General features: G+C 47.3%; 1 protein-coding gene across 2 annotated transcripts in view; it reads left to right on the top strand.

Annotated features, from left to right (window-relative positions):
* WASF2 (WASP family member 2) overlaps window positions 1-18,840 on the top strand; it is a 75,454-nt gene extending 56,614 nt beyond the window's left edge. For both annotated transcript variants that reach the window (XM_045898340.2, XM_045898341.3), the window contains exons 3-9: window positions 4,709-4,843; window positions 5,362-5,515; window positions 7,881-7,998; window positions 9,000-9,130; window positions 11,271-11,426; window positions 13,505-14,022; window positions 15,154-18,840. In XM_045898340.2, the coding sequence (XP_045754296.1) occupies window positions 4,709-4,843; window positions 5,362-5,515; window positions 7,881-7,998; window positions 9,000-9,130; window positions 11,271-11,426; window positions 13,505-14,022; window positions 15,154-15,311 (1,370 nt within the window). In that variant the 3' untranslated portion in view covers window positions 15,312-18,840. The remainder of the gene's footprint in view (window positions 1-4,708; window positions 4,844-5,361; window positions 5,516-7,880; window positions 7,999-8,999; window positions 9,131-11,270; window positions 11,427-13,504; window positions 14,023-15,153) is intronic.
* Window positions 18,841-19,548: the final 708 nt, after the last annotated feature.

Genomic DNA, 19,548 nt, shown 5'->3' on the forward strand with positions numbered 1-19,548 from the left:
TTTTTATTATTTATTTATTTACTTACTTTTTTTAAAAGATTTTATTTATTTGTCAGAGAGAGGGAGAGAGAGTGCGCGCTCTGTGAGCCACAACAAGGGGAGTGGCAGGCAGCCAGAGAAGCAGGCTCCCTGCTGAGCAAGGAGCCTGATGTGGGGCTCCATCCCAGGACCCTGGGATCATACCTGAGCCAGAGGCAGACGCTTAACGACTGAACCACCCAGGCGTCCCTAAAAAGTGTTTTTTGTTGTTGTTTTTTAAAGATTTTTTTAAATTTATTTGACAGAGAGAGACACAGTGAGAGAGGGAACACAAGCAGGGGGAGTGGGAGAAGGAGAAGCAGGCTTCCCTCTGAGCAGGGAGCCTGATGCGGGGCTCAATCCCAGGACCCTGGGATCATGACCTGAGCCCAAGGCAGATGCCCAACGACTGAGCCACCCAGGTTCCCCTAAAAAGTGTTGTTAAATAAGAGTATAAATATTAAAAATCTCCCCTGTTCCTCACTGTGGGATTGTGTTAAGTTTCTTGGTCTGGCATTCAAGACTTTTCAAGACCTGCCTTCCTTTCCAGTCTCATTTTTTGCAGTCCATCTCCCATTTTACAATCTTTTTTTTTTTTTTTTTAAAGATTTTATTTATTTATTTGAGAGAGAGAGCACATGAGAGGGGGGAGGGTCAGAGGGAGAAGCAGACTCCCCGCCGAGCAGGGAGCCCGATGCGGGACTCGATCCCGGGACTCCAGGATCATGACTTGAGCCGAAGGCAGTTGCTTAACCAACTGAGCCACCCAGGCGCCCCCATTTTACAATCTTTTTAAAATAATTTCTTTTGGGGCGCCTGGGTGGCTCAGTCGTTGGACATCTGCCTTTGGCTCAGGTCATGGTTCCAGGATCTGGGGATCGAGCCCTGCGTCAGGCTCTCTGCTCAGCGGGAGGCCTGCTTCTCCCTCTCCTACTCCCCCTGCTTGTGTTCCCTCTCTCACTGCGTCTCTGTCAAATAAATAAATAAATAAATAAATAAATAAATAAATAAATGGCCTTTTTTTTTTTTTTTTTTAATGAGAAAGGAGGAAAAAGGGGAAAAAAGGAAGGAAGAAAGAATGAATGATCAACTACTCGTAGTACTTCTGAGATAGACCATAGTCTCTCATACTTGCATGTCATGCCCTTGCAGTTGATCCTCCTGCCTGGAGAACTCTCACCATCCTTGTAGCTGATCTTCAAGGCCTAGCGTAAGGACCTCCTACTCCAGGCTGGACTAGGTGCTTCTGTGAGCTCCTATAACGTTCCTGTAATTACTACCTACCACATTATATTGAAAATTATCTGTATCTCTTAGACTAAATTAAAAGTTCTCTGAAGGCAGAAATCATGTCTTGTTTGTTCTTAAACCCCAGTGTTTATCTTGTGTAGTATCTGGCACCCAGTAGAAGCTCAGTAAATGTTTTTTGAATGATTCATGCCTATAATCTCTCCACCATTGCCTGCTGTTGGTACGTAGAGAACACAAGGAAGGAAGTAATACTTTCTGTGGGGAGTCAGTGCATGGTATGGGAGTATAGGGAGAGTTAGGGAATGCTTCATAGAGGAGGTTAGATTTGAACCAGGCCTTGAAAGATGACTAGAATTTCATTTTGCAGACAGTGGGGCAAGAATAGGCTCATATGTGCTTCACATTCATGACCTTGGCCTCATGTACTACAGCCAAAAGTGCTTGGTCTAGTAGACAAAATCTGATTATGGAATGGATAAAGCACAAAACTAAAAATTCTACAGTCTTGGATTGCCCCATAATAGCATATCCAGAATTTTTATTTTCCCTCAGTGCAGAGAGATTGGCATTTCACATATTAGGTTGCCATATCTTAGGAAATACAGGCACAGCCAGCCAGCCTGCACTTTTGAATCAGTATCCCGACCACCCGGTAGAATGGAACCCTCACTTGGGTAATTAAGAAATCATGCAATGATATTGGGTTTTCTGAGTGTAGTGGGGCCATGCCACTGGGGGCCTCCAAGACTCTCACTTAGACTTCAAGCAAGAGCAGCGTCACATTTGTAAAATACAGCCTTACCTGTTCACTTCTGCATAAGATTTCATTTGAACAGTTCTGCTAAGGGGTAAAAAAAACTTGAAGACTGCTTTTGGAATCTCTTGCAAAATGTGGTTGATAACTATTATGAATGTCCTGATGTGATAGTGGGTCTGTCTTGGTAATCTGAATGAACGAAATTTAACTCTGAACAAGGTACTTTGGTTTTCTCCTGTATAAGTATCACACTTCTGTTTTCAGAGATTGGAGTAATATTTAGTACTTGAAGAATAGGAACTATCATATTACTGACTGGAATTATATCTTAAATTTCCTGTAAGTGTAAAACAGCATATTTATTTATTTATTTTTTTAAAGATTTTATTTATTTATTTGAGAGATCACAAGTAGGCAGACAGGCAGGCAGAGGGAGAAGCAGGCTCCCTGCTGAGCACAGAGCCCGATGTGGGGCTCGATCCCATGGGATCATGACCTGAGCCGAAGGCAGACGCTTAACCATCTGAGCCACCCAGGCGTCCCAAAAACAGCATATTTAGATACTCACAGTCTTGAAAGTCATCTGATGTGGCTGAGCAATATAAGGAAGAATTTCGTTGTAACAACCTAACATTTTTAGCCCATTTAAACCTATGACAGTTTGGTAAGGTTGATACAGTTACCCCATTTTACAGATGAGGAAATTGAGGCTGAGACATTGTGACTTGCTGAAGAGTATACAGATATAAATAGAAAGAACTGAGATTAACTCCAGATTTTTCTGATTGAAGTCTGGTGCTTCTTCCATGTATCATCTTGTAGTTCTCAGTAGACCCAGGGCCTGATGTGATGATGTGATGATGTGACGATGGGGAAACCTTACCACCACCTCAGTCCCTCTTCAGATAGCATTCTCAGTGTTTGCATGTTTATATGTTGGGGGTAAGATTTTGTCTTGAAAATCACTGTGTCACATTCAGCCACTACTTGCACTACCACTACTCCCTTCACAGAGGAGCAGGAAATCCTGGGTAGTCTCTTGGTGCCTTAAAGGTGGGTTGATTCAGGTTTTTCTTTTCCTCCAGAATAGCTAGTCGGCTAACAGATTTATTTATTTATTTATTTATTTATTTATTTATTTATTTATTTATTAGTAATCCCTACACCCAGTGTGGGCTCAACTTCACGACCCCAAGATCAGAAGTCACATGCTCTACCAACTGAACCAGCCAGGTGCCCTGGTTAACAGATATTTTTGAGCCTGGTTTATTTTTCACACTTAATGTTGCATGTTTATCTGCTTTAGCTTTCCAATCACAGGTTTCCATTACCTGGGTGAACGTGATGCAGTATGGTTTTTATAGGCACTTCGCTGAGTTATGGACAGGGATCAGATAGGATCCTCAGCCTGCTGAACAGATAAATGCAGCTTCGTTAGCCAGTTTGTGTTCTTTGAACCCAAGAGCTTCCCATGGTTGTTTAAATCACAAGATTGTTCAGTATGCAAAGACTTGTTCCTTCCTGATTAGAAACTCCTTATTGACTAAGTTTACCAGCAATTCAGAATATGCTGTTGATTGGTCTTGTCCTTACTCTCCAGGTTACACTGGGAAGGTGAGCTGCAGTTCACCGTGAAGGTGCAGTTTTGGCCTTTTGACTGATATTTTTCCCCTCAAGTGTGGACTAAGCACAAATACAGTTTAGAAGCTAAAAATCAGAGCCTACTTAAAATAGTTCTCAGTAGTTTTTTTGGTTGGGCACTGTCACTTATGCCTACCTTCACCTTGCACGTAAGAAACTCAGATGGTATATTTATTCATGTGTGCCGCTTTTCATTCCTCGCGAGAATGTGCTTTGCGGCTTGGAATGACAATATGGAGTAGTGTCACATTGCTGGTAGGTTTCTTTGGCTGCAAATTCTCCTTGCATACCAGGGTTGAAAGTACGGAACTCTCTTCTTTTTCTAAAAAATAAGATACTGTGGAAAGAGAACATTGGTATGTTGGTTTTCAGGGAGGGCTTGAAAATTTCAGCTTTTCACTTGTTCCCTGAGATGTAGATTTGAAGGATTATAACCTAAAGCAAAGACTTCCAAAGTTGTAGGTTATAGAACATAAGATAACTTTTCACCCCTTAGAAGTTATACGTCTCTGCTATGAGTTGTTGATAAGTTCAGGGCCCCTCGAAGATACCACAACTCATCATGGTTGTTGAATGTACTTTGGAGGTTCCATTGAGGATGCAATTTCTTATTTTTCATGTTAATTGTAGACATCTACAAGGTCCTTGTAACTCCCAGTCTGTTTTCCGGAACCATTTTACAAGGTGCTTTTACAGAGCAGCAAGGGGCTAAGGGCTATAGGCAGATGTGTAGACACATTGTCTACTCTTGCAGGATTAATTTTTTGTATTATACCTTTTGATGTTATTCAGCCTGCATTGAGTTCATGATTATTCAGTTTGCCAAGAAGACTGTGAGTTAGAGAACAAATGCAGAGTGCTCAGGCTATGGAGGGTGCGTTTCTATCTCCAAGAGCAAGCATCTGCATGTAACCCAAACCATCTTAGGGGTTGGGTGGTTGTGTGTGTTGGGGAGGGGAGAATAAGATCTTTAGTAGCAAGTTTTTCTAACCATTTATGTCATTTTTATGCTCTAGTGACTTGGTTTCTTTGTTCTTTCAGGTAAATATGCAGAGGACATTGTTGGAGAGCTCTTTACTCAGGCAAATACCTTTGCCTCTCGGGTAAGCTCCCTCGCTGAGAGGGTCGACCGCCTACAAGTTAAAGTCACTCAGCTGGATCCCAAGGAAGAAGAAGGTAAGGAAGCTGAGCTCAGCATTTGTAGGCTTTGCTGAGCAGTTTCTTAGGATTTTTTTCTCCTGATTTATAAAAAAGTGAGGGGAAAAAATCACAGAGACCTGTGGAGTTCTGCTTTGAAATGACACAAGCCTGGGTGGTGTAAAGAAACCTTTTTAGCTCTAGCACACCCCCACACGCTCCCTTTCTCCCATTCCCCCAATTCTTGCTCTAATCCCCCCTCCCCCAATCGTGTTTTGTTACCATAAAAGTACTTGGAAGATTCATTCCTCCGAAGGAGAGGCCTGCTAGATCTGGCCACATAGTAAACCTTTGTGTTGCCTCATTTTGTTCAGTCGTGAAATGGCTGGGCTGCTGACAGCCTTGTGGGGCTTCCCCAGAGGGGGAGAAAAAAAAAGCCTGGCTGCAGACAGGCGCAGCCAAGAAACGCAGCAGCTGAGGCCTCTCAGACTGGTGTGACTCAGTGTTTGCTCAGATAGCCTGTCGTCCATTTTCTCCTGCCTTCCATCTTCTCTCAGTGTCACTGCAAGGAATCAACACCCGGAAGGCCTTCAGAAGCTCTACTATTCAAGACCAGAAGCTTTTTGACAGAAACTCTCTCCCAGTACCTGTCTTGGAAACATATAACACCTGTGATACTCCTCCACCTCTCAACAATCTTACCCCTTACAGGTAACCTGGCTAGTTCCTCCCTTTGTTGACCTGTGGTTAACAGCACTAGATTGACTTTTTATTGAAAGATGTTTACATCAGAGGATTGTATCCAAAAGCTTACTACCTACCCCAGAGTTGTTTGTGGCAGCAGCAGCTAATGTTTACCATATAAACACTTGTCACTTATTATTGTTTGGTTTCTGAAATTCATAGTAAATATAATACATATTGGAAGTTTGCTATAGCACTGCATGCGGCAGAGTTTAATTTGGTATAAGCCAGGTCCATTTTGGATTCCATCCAAGGAATTTAGTTATTATAGAACCAAAAGGACTTTGTTACAAAGCAGTCCTAGAGCATGCATCCCAGGGGCAACATTCTAGCAAGGCTCCCACTTACTCGGAAACCACTAGATTACCAGATGTTTGGGTGTGTTAGTGGGGCTAGCTTTGTGGACTGGCTGCTCTGGGCCCTCAGGGTCCTTCCAAAGCTTAAGGAATAATTGGCATTCTTCCAAATGAGTGTCGTTCACTTTGTTTAGAACATCCTTTTGACATTCCCCTCTGCAAGGACCTGTACTCCTGCAGCTAAACTTGAGAAAGCAGGTAGCCTTATAGACCACTTAAAGCCCCTCTCCCTTCAGTGGTCTGTAGTGTGATCATCCTGCAAAAAACCACTGAGCAGGGGCAGAAAGTGAATATTTATCTTGCTTGTATCCATAAATATCTTTGGAACAGGTAAAAAGTAATTACAGATAGCTGGAGGCAGATATCTTCTGCAAGACATGGGTGTACTGCAAAGTAGAATGTGTGTGTGAAACTCAAGGACACCCACCTGATCCAGGGAGCTGGGAAATAGGAGCATGGTAGCTATTCACACAGATAAAAGTACATAGCATCTATCCCATAGCGTCTGTCCTTTGTTACTACTGTGTAAAATTATGTTTGTACCTTTGCTTTCAAAGGGACTAGCTAGCAGAGCAGGACAGAGATTTGACTCTGTAGCTTCCGTCATTTAGCGAGGTGGATTTGGGCAGAGAAGTTTCAGGGCACGGAGAGAGTGTACACCTGATACTGAAGGGAGTGTGATATATGACATAGGGCTTGTGTAATAGGATAGGGTAAACAAATGATACTAAGACAAGTTTATTTTTCAGTTAATGGTATTTTCCTTTTTATCATTCTTCTCTCAATTATCTGGATTTGGCCTAACAGAAATGAGCAGTGGTGTAGCTAACTCAGAACAAGATTTAATATAAAAATCATTAGTGTTTGATTTGGAAATGCTTTCTGTGTGTTGTGACAGGCCAGGGAGTAGAATTGCCTTTCTTTTTTTTTTTAAAGATTTTATTTATTTATTTGAGAGAGAGAGAATGAGACAGAGAGCATGAGAAGGAGGAAGGTCAGAGGGAGAAGCAGACTCCCTGCTGAGCAGGGAGCCCGATGTGGGACTCGATCCCGGGACTCCAGGATCATGACCTGAGCCGAAGGCAGTCGCTTAACCAACTGAGCCACCCAGGCGCCCCTAGAATTGCCTTTCTAATTCTTTTTAGTTTAGAATAGTGCTAAAATAAATGTCCACCCCGAGCACATGCTTTCTAGAAAGAGAGAGAGACTTAGTCATGCCAAAGTGCAGGGTTCCATCCAGTCATCAAGGTTGGCAGGTAACCCTTACATGGATACTCAGTAGCTGTCTCGGTACTTCTGTCACAGCCACTAAAAGATGGTAATTAAATCTCGTCATCAAACAGCTGTCCATCTGTTCTCACTGGGGCCCCCTTGTGGTTGGGGGGTGGGGTAGGGGATGTGGAGCTATTCTAGAAGGGAGCAAGAAGGTGGATTGCTGTGGTTACCTGTTTTTACCAAGGAATAACGGCTGCACACATATATGGTTTCATGGGTATATATCTATACATAATGTACATATGTGCACCTCCACATTGGTGTACAGGTTTCAGGTGAGTGGGAAGCCACTAATGCTTCCTAGAGAGTCCTGGGGAATTGGTGGGAGAAGGGGAACCAATGGCAGAAATCCCCTCTGATGTGCCAGGATATCAGGACATCCTCAGGGAGATGTCTGTAGCCATGCAGATCATTAGAAATAATCAGGATCCCTGCTGCTCTAGCCTATTTTGCCCTGACCATGCAAATTCCTCTACCAGGAATTGAAAGTAAGGCTAAGTTTCTTAAAAAGCCAGATAAGTAAAGAGGTACCATTCAGGGGGCATTGGAATGCTGGTGGGGAAGAGGAAATATGCAGTCAATTTGAATGACTTCTTGATTCCTCAGTGTAAAAACTGCTAACTGGTAGGTATTTGGAATATTGGATTTGGTTGGGAGCTCATCTGTCTACTGACAGCTACTTGTCTTCATTTCTATCCCAGGGACGATGGGAAAGAGGCACTCAAATTCTACACAGACCCTTCGTACTTCTTTGATCTTTGGAAGGAGAAGATGCTGCAGGACACCAAGGATATCATGAAAGAGAAGAGAAAGCATAGGGTGAGGGGAAAGGGGCCTCTGTTCTGCACATCAGTAGGCACGATTGTGGAGGGGGGATAAAAAGGAAGCCAGTCTTATATGAAGTAATCATTCCGAGTGGCTGCTTGCTTGGATGCCAGGTGAAACTCTTTAAAAAATGTGTCCACTCCAAGCACAAGCAAGATGAAAGTATAAATCACACCAAAAATGTGTTTGTTCCCCCTAGCGCTATTAACAATTGAGTATATTCAGGCTGAGTTTTAGAAATTGACTTTTCTATTCACCATTTATTTCTCTTGCAATTTGCACCTGACTCTGCTGGACACTCAAGCTAGGCTAGTCCCTTCCCCGCCAGTTTTGCAGCTCATTTCTCAGCAGCACAGGGCTCTACAGTGTTTGATTTACAAACAGGAACAGTTTAACACCTTCACTACTGATGGGGTGGGGTGGGATGAGGGCATAGGCCTAGTTTTGGGAGCCGCACCTCTCCCCTTAGACCTCCAGTGATGTGTGTAAGCATATGACCTACCAGTTGCAACCTCACAATCCCATTAGCATGGCTGCCGGGAGGCCCAAGAGAGCACCAGGGGCGAGTGCAGCTGCACAGGCTGAGAACTCCTTATTGGTAGTTTGATTTTGTTTTGTTATCTATCTCCTTATATTTGTCCCAGAGACAGTGACTGACCTTCGTGGCAGAGCGAGTGACAAATAGCTTTTTACTAACTTCCTAACAATTAGAGCTGCTCAGAAACATGAATGAGTTACCCCAAGAGGTAGTGAGTTTCCCATCTATAGAGGTGTCTGAGGGTTGGATTGAGTGAATATGTTTGACCTTGGGAGGTAGTTTGGACTAGATGACCTCTAGGTCATTCCAAAACCAGTAATTCTGTAAATTCTCTAGTTACTGTATGTTGCCTAGGCAAATCATTTCTTGGGTGTGCATCCCTGAAGGTGGATGGAATTTTAATGAAGGGCTTTGGAATAATGTTTTACAAAGGCTTTCCTGTTTCTTTTCATTATAGAAAGAAAAGAAAGATAATCCAAATCGAGGGAATGTAAATCCACGTAAAATCAAGACACGGAAGGAAGAATGGGAGAAGATGAAGATGGGACAAGAATTTGTGGAATCCAAAGAAAAGCTGGGGCCTTCTGGGTAGGTGATGCCTTCGTTTTATTGGTAGCATTCTTCGAAGGGCCTGGGGCCCTGGGGGCGATAGTCTGACAGCTCTGGTGTGACACCTTTCACACCCCCCTGAAGTCTGGCTGTGTGGCTAAGATCAATACAACTATGAATCAGCTACCTGAATGTGCATCCATCTGGTGATTAAAATTTGCTAAATAAATCAAGAGACTCGGCAGTTTGAATGAGGTGACTGTAGTAGTCTAGAAAAGAAAGCCCATGGCTTCGGATGCCCTTGCTCTGCCAGACACTCGTATGTCTGTGGGCCTCAAAGGAAAAACTGGAAAGAGAAGAAAAGTGGTCTTGGGAGCTCTTTGCCTCCAGAGCATTGATTTGAAGGTTGTGCCTAAGAGCTGGGCATTTCACAGGAGTGGAGAGGGCCAGGCAGAGAATTTGTGCACATCACCAAAGTAACTTTTCAGTCAGGCTTTGTCAGTCTCGGGAGAGAGGCTGGCCAAGGGACTGAAAGCAGACCTCAGAGACAGTGTGGGAAAGGTCGCTCGGCCACTATTGAGGCTATATATCTCCATGGGGAAACAGTAGATGTCAGTCTGACCCATTTCCCAATACCAAATCACACTGGAGGTTTAAAAGGAAAAAAAAAATTGGTTTTGAGCTTGGTTTGATGCTTATCCTGGTGTCTGACCTGTGTGACATTCAAAGCCAAGTCACCACCACTGCTTGGCATGAGTGTTGCCCTGGTTTTTTTCTCTAAATACATTGCATCCTGGCTGTCAGAGAACCATGCCAGCCTATGCCGGGTGTCTAGGAATGATAAAAGGAAAGAGTTGAGTTGTTCTTGCTTTTAGGAATAACTCTACCATGAAAATCTTGACTTTTAAAAATCTTGACACTTCTGACACTTGTTCTTCCTGCATTAAGAGATTTGTTTTAAAGAGTGATGAAGATGGTGAGAGAAAAAATGAACCTTTCTCTCTACAGGGAAATCAGCCCTGAGGGTACCTTCATTACCTTCACCTCCCAGTAAAAGGGGCCATTTTGTTCCATGGCCCCATCCTGTTCAGACAGGCTTTGTCCTAGGTTCTATGACTGTGAGGCCAGAATCTTGCACGTTCAGAATGCCAGATATTATGTGTTTGGTTTCTGTTGTGTTTGTGTGTGGAATGGGGCTGGTGAAAATGAGGACTTTGCCTCCCATTTTCCTGTTGTCCAAGAAGTTTGGGTTTCGGCTACATGGCAGGTCTGCCTGGGTATGCTTGTTGGTGAACCTATAAAGAGTTGTACCAAGCCTACAGGGCTCCAGGCCTTGGGGATTTTCTGTATCAGAGTATCATTTGATTCGTTAGTTCCCTCCAACTCTCTTCTCTCCAGGGTCTGTCTGAGATGAGTTCTTTAGAACGCAGCAGTGGTGGAGAGAAGGGGGAGATGGAGCAGAACCAACCATATTTTGCTAGCTGCTGTTTGGTGTGTTTGTGTCATTTGGAGGTTTGTTGTTCACCCAAGGCCCAGTGGTCTGAGGGGCAGGTTTTCACGAGGCACAGGCCCTAGCACCCTCCTTAAGTTGGCAGCTCGTCGTGTTGGCTAAGAGAGCTGGCAGGGAGACCGAGTCTAGCTACCACACAGCAACTTGTATTTGTCCTCAGCTTGGTTTTGCAATCAAATGCCTCCTTGGCCTTTGAGTACTCCAGAGGCTTGCTGACCTCCAAACCAGGCTGTGTGCCGGTCACGTGTTTGCAGCTCACTAGCCTTGGGGCTTGGCTTTGCCCTTTGCCACAAGATAGACTTTGGAATTTGGGTATAGGCTGCTCTTAACATTTGGGAGAGAATTTGAAAGAACTGCTGGATTTGACAAGTCCAACCAGCCCTGGGAAAGGAACAGCATGGTTTAGATTATCTGTGTTGAATCCCATTCCTCTGAATCCAGCAGGAATATCTGGGAGATATTTAATAGAATTTAGTCCTAAATTTTAATCCTGAATTTAGTCCTAAAATAAAATTTCAGAATAGCAGAAAATATGTGGGGAATATTCTTACTTCTTTCTTCCTAAAAGCTTTTGTATCAAATGCATTTTTGTAGGGTCTTCTAAAAAAAACCATGAGAGTACCACTCACACTTTTTAAATGACAGTTTTGGCATGGGGTTCATCTTCAGGTACCCACCCACCTTGGTGTACCAGAACGGCAGTATTGGCCCTGTTGAAAATGTGGACGGAAACAGCTACCCACCGCCACCGCTGTCAGACTCCACTTCTCCACCTTCTCCTTCCTTCTCTGAGGATAGCTTGCCTCCCCCACCAGCAGAATTCAGGTAAATGGTACTCTTTCTCCTGTCACTCTGGGTGGTTACATACTCAAGAACAAAATAAGTGTTCTTCAGGACGCCTGGCTGGCTCAATCAGTGGAGCGTGCGACTCTTGATCTCAGGGTTGTGAGTTCGAGCTCCGTGTTGGGTGTAGAGATTACCTAAAAAAATAAAATCTTAAGGAAAAAAAATAGAACAAAGTAAGTGTTCCCAATTCAGGGCAGGACCAGTAAAATAACTTGAGGCAAGTCTGTCTCGAGAATAGAAATAATTAACATTTTATTAAGTGTCTGTAAGGTGCCAGACATTATGCCAAACACTGTATATGTTGCTTCATCCTCACAACAGCCCTCCTGAGATAGGTACCCATTTTACAGATGAGTAAATGGTGAGGCACAAAGAGGTCAGTGAATTTACCTAAGGCCACACAGCCAGTCAGAGGCAGAGCCCTGACTGGAAAGAGGTCATTCTGTCTGCAGTGCCCGTATTCCTAACTAGTAGCTATACTGGAACAGCTAGAGATCATCAACTTATCTCTTGTTGTTTTTACTTAGCTTTAACTCAGCATGAAATGAAGTGGTGTAATCTGCTGTCCTTAAAATATTTAACAGACATCTTGCCCAGTTATCTAGAAACCTAGCAGTCATTCACCTTTCTACCCTGTTCTGGTTCATTTCACTGCTGGAAAGAATGGAACAAAGGAAAAGGGAGGTGAAACTTAGACTCTGTCCGTACTGATATGGGGCAGAGGTGTACAAGGGAAGTTAGAAAGTAATGGCTGAAAGGGGGTCTGTCTGAGGAATGTTCCGATTCAGTGTTTGCTCAGTTACTTTTCCCTTTCTGATGCCTGACAAATGAGAGCTTTGAAAGGTACACTTTTCTCCTTGGATACTGTTTCACCAGAGATTGGGTATGTTGAGGACCCCTCAGAGGGATGCCTAAAGTGGTGTTGTAACCCCTCCCCCTAACCCAGCCCCTTCTTCTTGGCTCTTAAAACCACTCATCCCAGATCACTTCCTGCTGGTTGTCCTGTCAGATGCAGCTCAGGCTTGAAGGTCTGTGGAAAATTCCAGGATGGACGCTTTTTTCTAAGGAATAACTATTAGTGGAGGGCAGGTACAAAGGTGGAAAAAGAAATCCTTCAGCGTCACACATGGCCTGAGACCCTACAGCTGCAGCCAAGCATACCTGACCCGGGAGAGGCACGCCTGAGTCGTCTCTCAGCCCGGGTGAAGTCTGGTGGCACATTCATTTCCCATCTCTGCTGACCCTCAGATCCTCATCCCTTCTCAGGATTTTTCACATGAACACTGGAGGTGCATTTACCTAGATCTGTGCCCTGCTCAGGTTTGGTCAGCTTGGCTTGGGTGTCCTGCCCTCACAAGATCTGGTGAATGATAATAGCCTGAGGAATAGAGCCCAGTGGGTGGGTGATGTTTGGATTTTTATTCCAGTTCTTCTTTTTTTTTTTTTTTAAAGATTTTATTTATTCATTTGAGACACAGAGATACAGAGAGAGAGAGAGCATGAGCAGGGAGAGAGGCAGAGGGAGAAGGAGAAGCAGGCTCCCTGCTGAGCCAGGAGCCCAATGCGGGGCTCGATCCCAGGACCCTGGAATCATGACCTGAGCCGAAGGCAGACGCTTAACCATCTGAGCCACCCAGGCGCCCCTATTCCAGTTCTTCTTGCATGCCTTCTTGGTCCTGGTTCCAGGATTAAACTGACTGTCCCTCCTAGAGGAGGGTTCAGGAGGGTGCCTTCCCTTGGAAAGCTGGAAGGTTTGAGGGGGACCTAGGAGATAACCTTGGCCAACCCTTACCTGATAGAGGAATCCCAGTCTACACTTCTTTCAATAGCTTTTCTCAATTTCTGCTTACATTCCTTTGCTGATGAGAAGCTTACTGCATTATGAGGCTGCCCGTTGCATTGTTGGTCTGTTCTGACCATTCTCAGGTTTTTTCTGTTTGAGCTAAAATGAAATGATAGTAGTCAACCAAAATGAACCTAAGCTCGTAGATAAGCTTAATTAGAGGTGTATGTTTGCATGCGGAGCGTGATGGTGGGTCTCTTCTTTGTCCTTTTAGCTGCCCAGCAGACAGCAACCAAAGAGGGCCTGGCTTAGCCGGACCCAAAAGATCCAGCGTGGTCAGCCCAAGCCATCCACCACCAGCTCCTCCTCTGGGCTCTCCACCAGGCTCCAAACCCGGGTTTGCCCCACCACCTGCCCCTCCGCCTCCGCCTCCACTGATGGGCATTCCACCCCCCCCACCGCCTGGAGGATTTGGGTCTCCAGGGACCCCACCACCACCTTCACCCCCATCTTTCCCACCTCACCCCGATTTTGCTGCCCCTCCGCCTCCTCCCCCACCACCCGCAGCTGACTACCCAACTCTGCCACCACCTCCCCTGTCCCAACCAGGAGGAGGCGGCGCGCCTCCCCCTCCCCCTCCTCCCCCTCCTCCGGGGCCCCCTCCTCTCCCTTTCAGTGGTACAGAAAGCCCGTCTGTCGCACCACCACCACTTTCTGATGCCACCAAGTCTAAGTCCTCCTTGCCTCCTGTGAGCGATGCCCGCAGCGACTTACTTTCAGCCATACGTCAAGGTAATTCCCAGTGCTGGGTCCTGGACCATGAGGCCTTGTCTTTCTGCAGCTGGATGACTGGTTGGAGGGTGGGCTAGGGGTTCTGTGCCCTTCCTAGGGGATAGCCTTCATTGGGTGGGGAGAGATTGGGTGGGACCTCAGGCCTCAGATCAGCCTAAAGAAAGCCTTCGCTCTAAAAATAGGGAATTGTAGATTTCTTTCCACCTTAGTTTAAAGTAAAGGATTCTTGGGGCCTTGGATGGCTGTCAGAAGAGCAGGCGACTCTTGATCTTGGGGTCGTGAGTTCGAGCCCCACCTTGGGTGTGGAGATTACTTTAAATAAGTAAGTAAAGTAAAGTAAGGGATTCTTACCTTGGGTCTTTGAACTCCCTGACAAGAAATGTTTTGCCTGTGTTTGCATTCATTTTGTGCCCCAGAGAAAACCAAGCATCACTACCCTAGAAGGTACTTCTCTGGCCACACTCAGTCATGTCCTGTCCTCCACTTTTGTGCCTTTCATATCCTTCCTCCCTTTTCTCTTTCCCCTTTCTCATCCCATCCTCCCCTTTTTCTCCTATTCCCCTTCCCTCTTTGTCCCCTTCCCTCCCTTCTTTCCCACCTTCCTGCCCTCCCTCATCACCTCACCCTTTGGAGCATTTATTCTCTTTCTGTCAGAGGTCAGGTCTGGTCCCAATGGGTTAGAGTGGTTTCTTCTGTTTGTGAGCCTTCTGGAACTAAAGGATCGTCTGGGGGAGATGAGTTGGGGCAGCTGAGCTCAGCGATAAGCAATGAACTGGGCAGACTGAGTGCCCAGTGGGTATGATTCGGTGACCCCTCCCCACCTAGAGCCTCAGTGAGAAGTACCATCCTCACCAGCCTGATATGTGGAAAAGGAAAGAATGACAGGCTTCCTTTCCAACACGCCTACAGCACCAGGGCCAGAATTGGATAAAGCCTCATCCTTCCTTCTTTTCTTGCTTCCCCCTTTCCCTCTTTGCTTTCTCAGAGGATCCTTCTTCCCCCCCACCGCCTTTCCCTGACTCCGTCCACCCTGGCCACTCCCCCTTCCTCGGTCCTGTGTGGATCCTGAGACCTTTTGAGATTGACTCGCCTTCTAAACCCTTCTCTCTCTCTTTCTCTCTCTCATATCAGGTTTTCAGCTGCGCAGGGTTGAGGAGCAGCAGGAACAAGAGAAGCGTGATGTTGTGGGCAACGACGTAGCCACCATCTTGTCCCGTCGGATTGCCGTGGAGTATAGCGACTCCGAGGATGATTCCTCTGAGTTTGATGAGGACGACTGGTCGGATTAACTCTTTCCTGCCTGCTGCCCACCTCCTTTTTCTTCCCTCCTGCTGCCTTCTTTGATGCATATCTGAACAGTCTAATGGGGGGAAAAGGGAGGAAAAAAGAATTTCAAGGGGCCAAAGTCTTCCCTGAAGCAACCAAAGATATATCCAAGTGCTTCCTCTAAATCAACATATATTTTCCCATCTCCCCATGGACAGGCCCCATGGGCTCCTGAGATTCAGTAGCTGAGATGTTCCCTCTTCCCTTCAAGTGACTGTTGCATATTGAAGAGAAGGAAAAACTCCCAAGCAGATCCCTTTGATTGGGTTTAGATTGGAGTTGGTACCTTCCCCTGGGAGCCATCTTCAACTGTGGTCTCCTTCCAAAATCCTTACCCTTCAAATAATGCCAGCCATCTTCTGGTCCTAAAGCCTGCAGGGGCACGGCCGGCCCCTTTCCCATGCACTGAGAGGGCTGAGCAGGCCACATGCCCTAGCAGCCAGACTGCCACACTTTTCTGCCCTGGTCAGCAGGGGGAGCTTCCTTTTGCTAAGCCATCTCTATGTCTGGATGCCCTTTATTCTAGGAGCCATCAGGCCCTAAAGAGTGTCTCCCCCTCTGCCCAGAAATGGTGCCTTTCTGAAGGCTGAAGTTGTTGCCTCCTTCCCAGTCTCCCTCTCTAGGTGTTCAAGTGTCCTTTAAATGCCCCTCCCTCACTACCAGGTGCTCTAGGCACCACAGCCCAGTTCAGACCTCTAATAGCCATGACCAAACTAGCCCTGACACGCAGGGATCTGGACCTCTGCCGACTGTCAGGAGCCAAGCTTAGAGACTTGGAACTGCAGAACTGGAAGAATGGTGGAACTCCTTGGATCTTATGCTCCTAATGATGCTGAAATCTAGAAATGGGAAATGACTTGCTCCGGGTCACACATTGGATGGTGACAACTCTAGAGCCCAGAATTCCTGATTCCAAGTCACCTATGCCTTCTGGGACCAAATAGTGGGCACTTGCTGGAGATGAGGCAGAACAGTCTTGGCTCTGTGCTACTCCAGACCTCACCATAGGTGGGAGTCCCAGTAGGAGGGCTCAGAGCCAGTGCCAGGCCTATCTGTGCTGCTCAGACCCTTATAGCCTGTCTTACAATTCTCTGCTCCCCCTTTACTATCACCATTGAACCACATGGCCTCGGGAGCTGCCCTTCTGGGGGACCAGAGGTAGTGAGAGAAGGAAGGGGGTACGCAGCTTTTACAGGTGCTGTTTTCAATTCCTCTGCAACTCGTCCCCCTTTTATTTCCCCAATTTAAGCATAGATTCTGCCAACTGTAGAAACTTCAGTCCCTCAGGCTGGTGGCTGCCTCAGGTAGCTGCCTAGGGGGGCCTGGCAGCCGTGAGGAGGGCTGAAAGGCAGAGGGGCTCTGGGTCTTGTTTCCAGCTCCTTCCTCACTGCGTGCAGTGATGTTCCCTCCCTCACTCCCCCTGTTCCCAGAGCTAATACACAGGTGCTATTATTCAGAAAAAAACTGGTCAGCTTTGGCCAACAGTGAGGTTTCTTCTCTTCTGCCCTAACTATTGTGTAGCCTCTTATGCTGAAACCGGCTTCTCCTGGCTTCTCTGGCTTTCAGAGCCCTGAAACAAAGAGAAACAGGATCTGTCTCTACCCAGCACAGCAAATGGTTGTAGTAATTGCCAAAGCCCTCATAAACCCCTCCGGCTTGAGGAGAGTGTGTAATCATGGGTTCTACCGCTGTGCCCTGGCTGGATGCTCCCCCTCTGCCTTCTTTCCTTGAACTCTGGCATGGGGACTGAGCCTCTAGGGGCCAGCATGCCCTCCTGCTGGGGCCGCTGCAGAATTTACGCTCCTCCCCCTCCCCAATCAGGTGTCTGTGGCACAGGGCTGGCACCATGCTCCAGTGCTGAGCATACCAAGCGGTGTGTGCCCCCACCTTGCTTCCCGCCTTGCACTTTGGAAGCTGAAGGTGCTTTCCTTAGAACCCTAAAATGGCTGTTGAAGGTGTCCCTGGCTGCAGCCCAGCAGTGGCTGGAGAGGCAGGTGGAGGGCAGTGGTTCTCCCAAATAGAAGTCCTGGGGTCTGGCCAGGCCAGGGTTTGGGCCTAATGGTTTTGACTAAATTACCCCCATCCCCCTCCTTTCCGGAAAAGGGGGAGCGAGCACCACTCGCTGTCATTCTGCTCTGACCTTGAAGGGGGCGGTGTTGGCCTGGCTTCTGGAATGGACACAGTCCGCCCTGGAAAGGGCTGGGGGCAGAAGGGGGGGGGCGCTGCCTGCGGAAGGTAGGATTAGATCATTAGCTCAGTGACCTCCTAGGGTTTCGATGTGCTGTGTTCTCATCCTACAGCTGGTTCGGTAATGATCTGCAAGTCCCGGAGAGCAACAGCACCGCTCTGCCTGGCGCCCTCATTAAAATCCATGCAGCCAAGCTCTGCGCTTTGTAGCAGCCGGCCTTGCGAAGCTGAGGAGAAGCCTCCTCGGCTCGGGGGGCTGGGGACCCAGTCAGCCCAGAGGCCCTCTGGGCTCTATTTATGTGTATGCGCACCAAAAACAAAAAAACAAAACAAAACCCACATAAAACCACCACCACAACAAAAACCCCACTTCTTTAAACCCAGAGCCCTTTAAGATGATAAAGGACCCTTTGCAGGTAATTGTGTGTCTTTGGAATCCTGTAATTGTAGAATGCAAAGTTTAGTGATTTAAACTGGGCCGAGGTTGATGAGAGTGTGGGACAGTGGCTCATAAGGACTCTTAAGCGCTGAAGCCAAGGAGCCACCTCCCTTCCCCAGTCTGCCCAGCCCAGGGGACCTGCCCCCATTCCTGTGGCCCAGGGACCCAGCTTCCAGTCGGCATGTCAGAAGTGACTTGCGGCCTCACCCTGCTTGTGAGGACTACATTCCAAAGGAGCGGCCGCAGGGGGAGGCGCAGGCTCTGCCATCCCTTGGAGGTCAGAGCAGCTGGCCCAAGCTCCAGCTCGCCTCCAGCGGAAGCTCAAGCGCCCTCAGAAACGACCCTGGCCAATGTCACCGCAGAGCCGAGGCGGTGTTGTCAGGGCTAATGTGAAATCTCTTCCCGTGGCGCCGGTCCTCCGGCTCTGCAGCGCCAGCTTGGACAGATTGAGGTCTCTGTGGCTTTGGTGACCCTGCTTAAGCATTCCCACCGTGTCCCAGCTTTGCTCTCGCCTGCCTCCCTCCGCAGCCCCCCTCACCTGACTTCGGGGCCTGGGGAGGGGGCCAGCGCCCCAGGGCGAGGGGCTTTTGCTCAGGAGTGATGTCAGGCCTCCTGGGGGCATCAGGCTTTGAGCTCTGCTGGGGTCCAGCAGACCTGGGACCAGGTGTCACTAGGAGATATGCCTCATTCTGTGCCTCAGTGAGGGCTAGGGAACAATTCTGTTATTGTATTAACTTGACTCAGTTAAGTCACTTGAGAAACTAACCAATTTTTACTTTCTGTCTAGAATGATGTACATGTAGGAGAGTCAGCTGTAATGCTCCCAAAGTGCCTTGTTTTCTCTGATATAAATATATTTATAAGGACCTATTCCAGTGGATTCTTGGGTGTGTTTGCCACATCGATTTGAGGGAGTGGGCATCTATGTAGTAGGGATACAGTCTGGAAGTGGGTCCTTCTCCCCTGAAGGTGGGGAAAGGAGATTCCGTTAGAGATCTGGGAGGGTGGGGTTAAACCAAACCCCCGATGTGACCCCTTCCTCTTCGCGCTGCTCCTCTGAGGCCCCTCGGAGGACGTCCAGTTTTGTAAAGCCCTGTGACTCCAAGCCTGGTCTCCTTCGTTTCCCTGCCAGGCTCGTGCGTGGACCACGTCAGCACCCCACGACCTGAGGATTCCATGTAACGATTTTATGTAGTACATGCAAATATGTAAATGCCAACATTTTAAATAATTTGATAAATCTTTGTAGCTACTCAGCCACCTCTGGGGGGGGGGGTGCGCGCAGGCGCGCACGCAACAAAGTGGAAGGGGACAACATCAATAGCCGCAGGTGGTGGCCTGAGCTCTGGAGGGAGGGCTTGTGGGGGCGGGCTCGAGGAGCAGGAGGCCTCGGGGTCTGGATGGTGCATCCTGCGTGGGAGGTGGAGGTGAAGGCTGGAAACCGTTTGGGTTTAGGAGGAGACCCAAGTTGGGGGACTCAGAAGCCCAAGTCCCCAGGCCCTCCTCAGCTGGCGAAGGGTGTATGTGGGGACCAGGGGAGACACGCTGGTGGCCCCTCCATCAGGCGGAAGAGC

This window comes from Mirounga angustirostris, unplaced genomic scaffold, assembly GCF_029215605.1.
Source record: "Mirounga angustirostris isolate CCGP_5_RB_7025 unplaced genomic scaffold, mMirAng1.0.hap1 SCAF_4, whole genome shotgun sequence".
In the NCBI taxonomy this organism is placed as follows: domain Eukaryota; kingdom Metazoa; phylum Chordata; class Mammalia; order Carnivora; family Phocidae; genus Mirounga; species Mirounga angustirostris.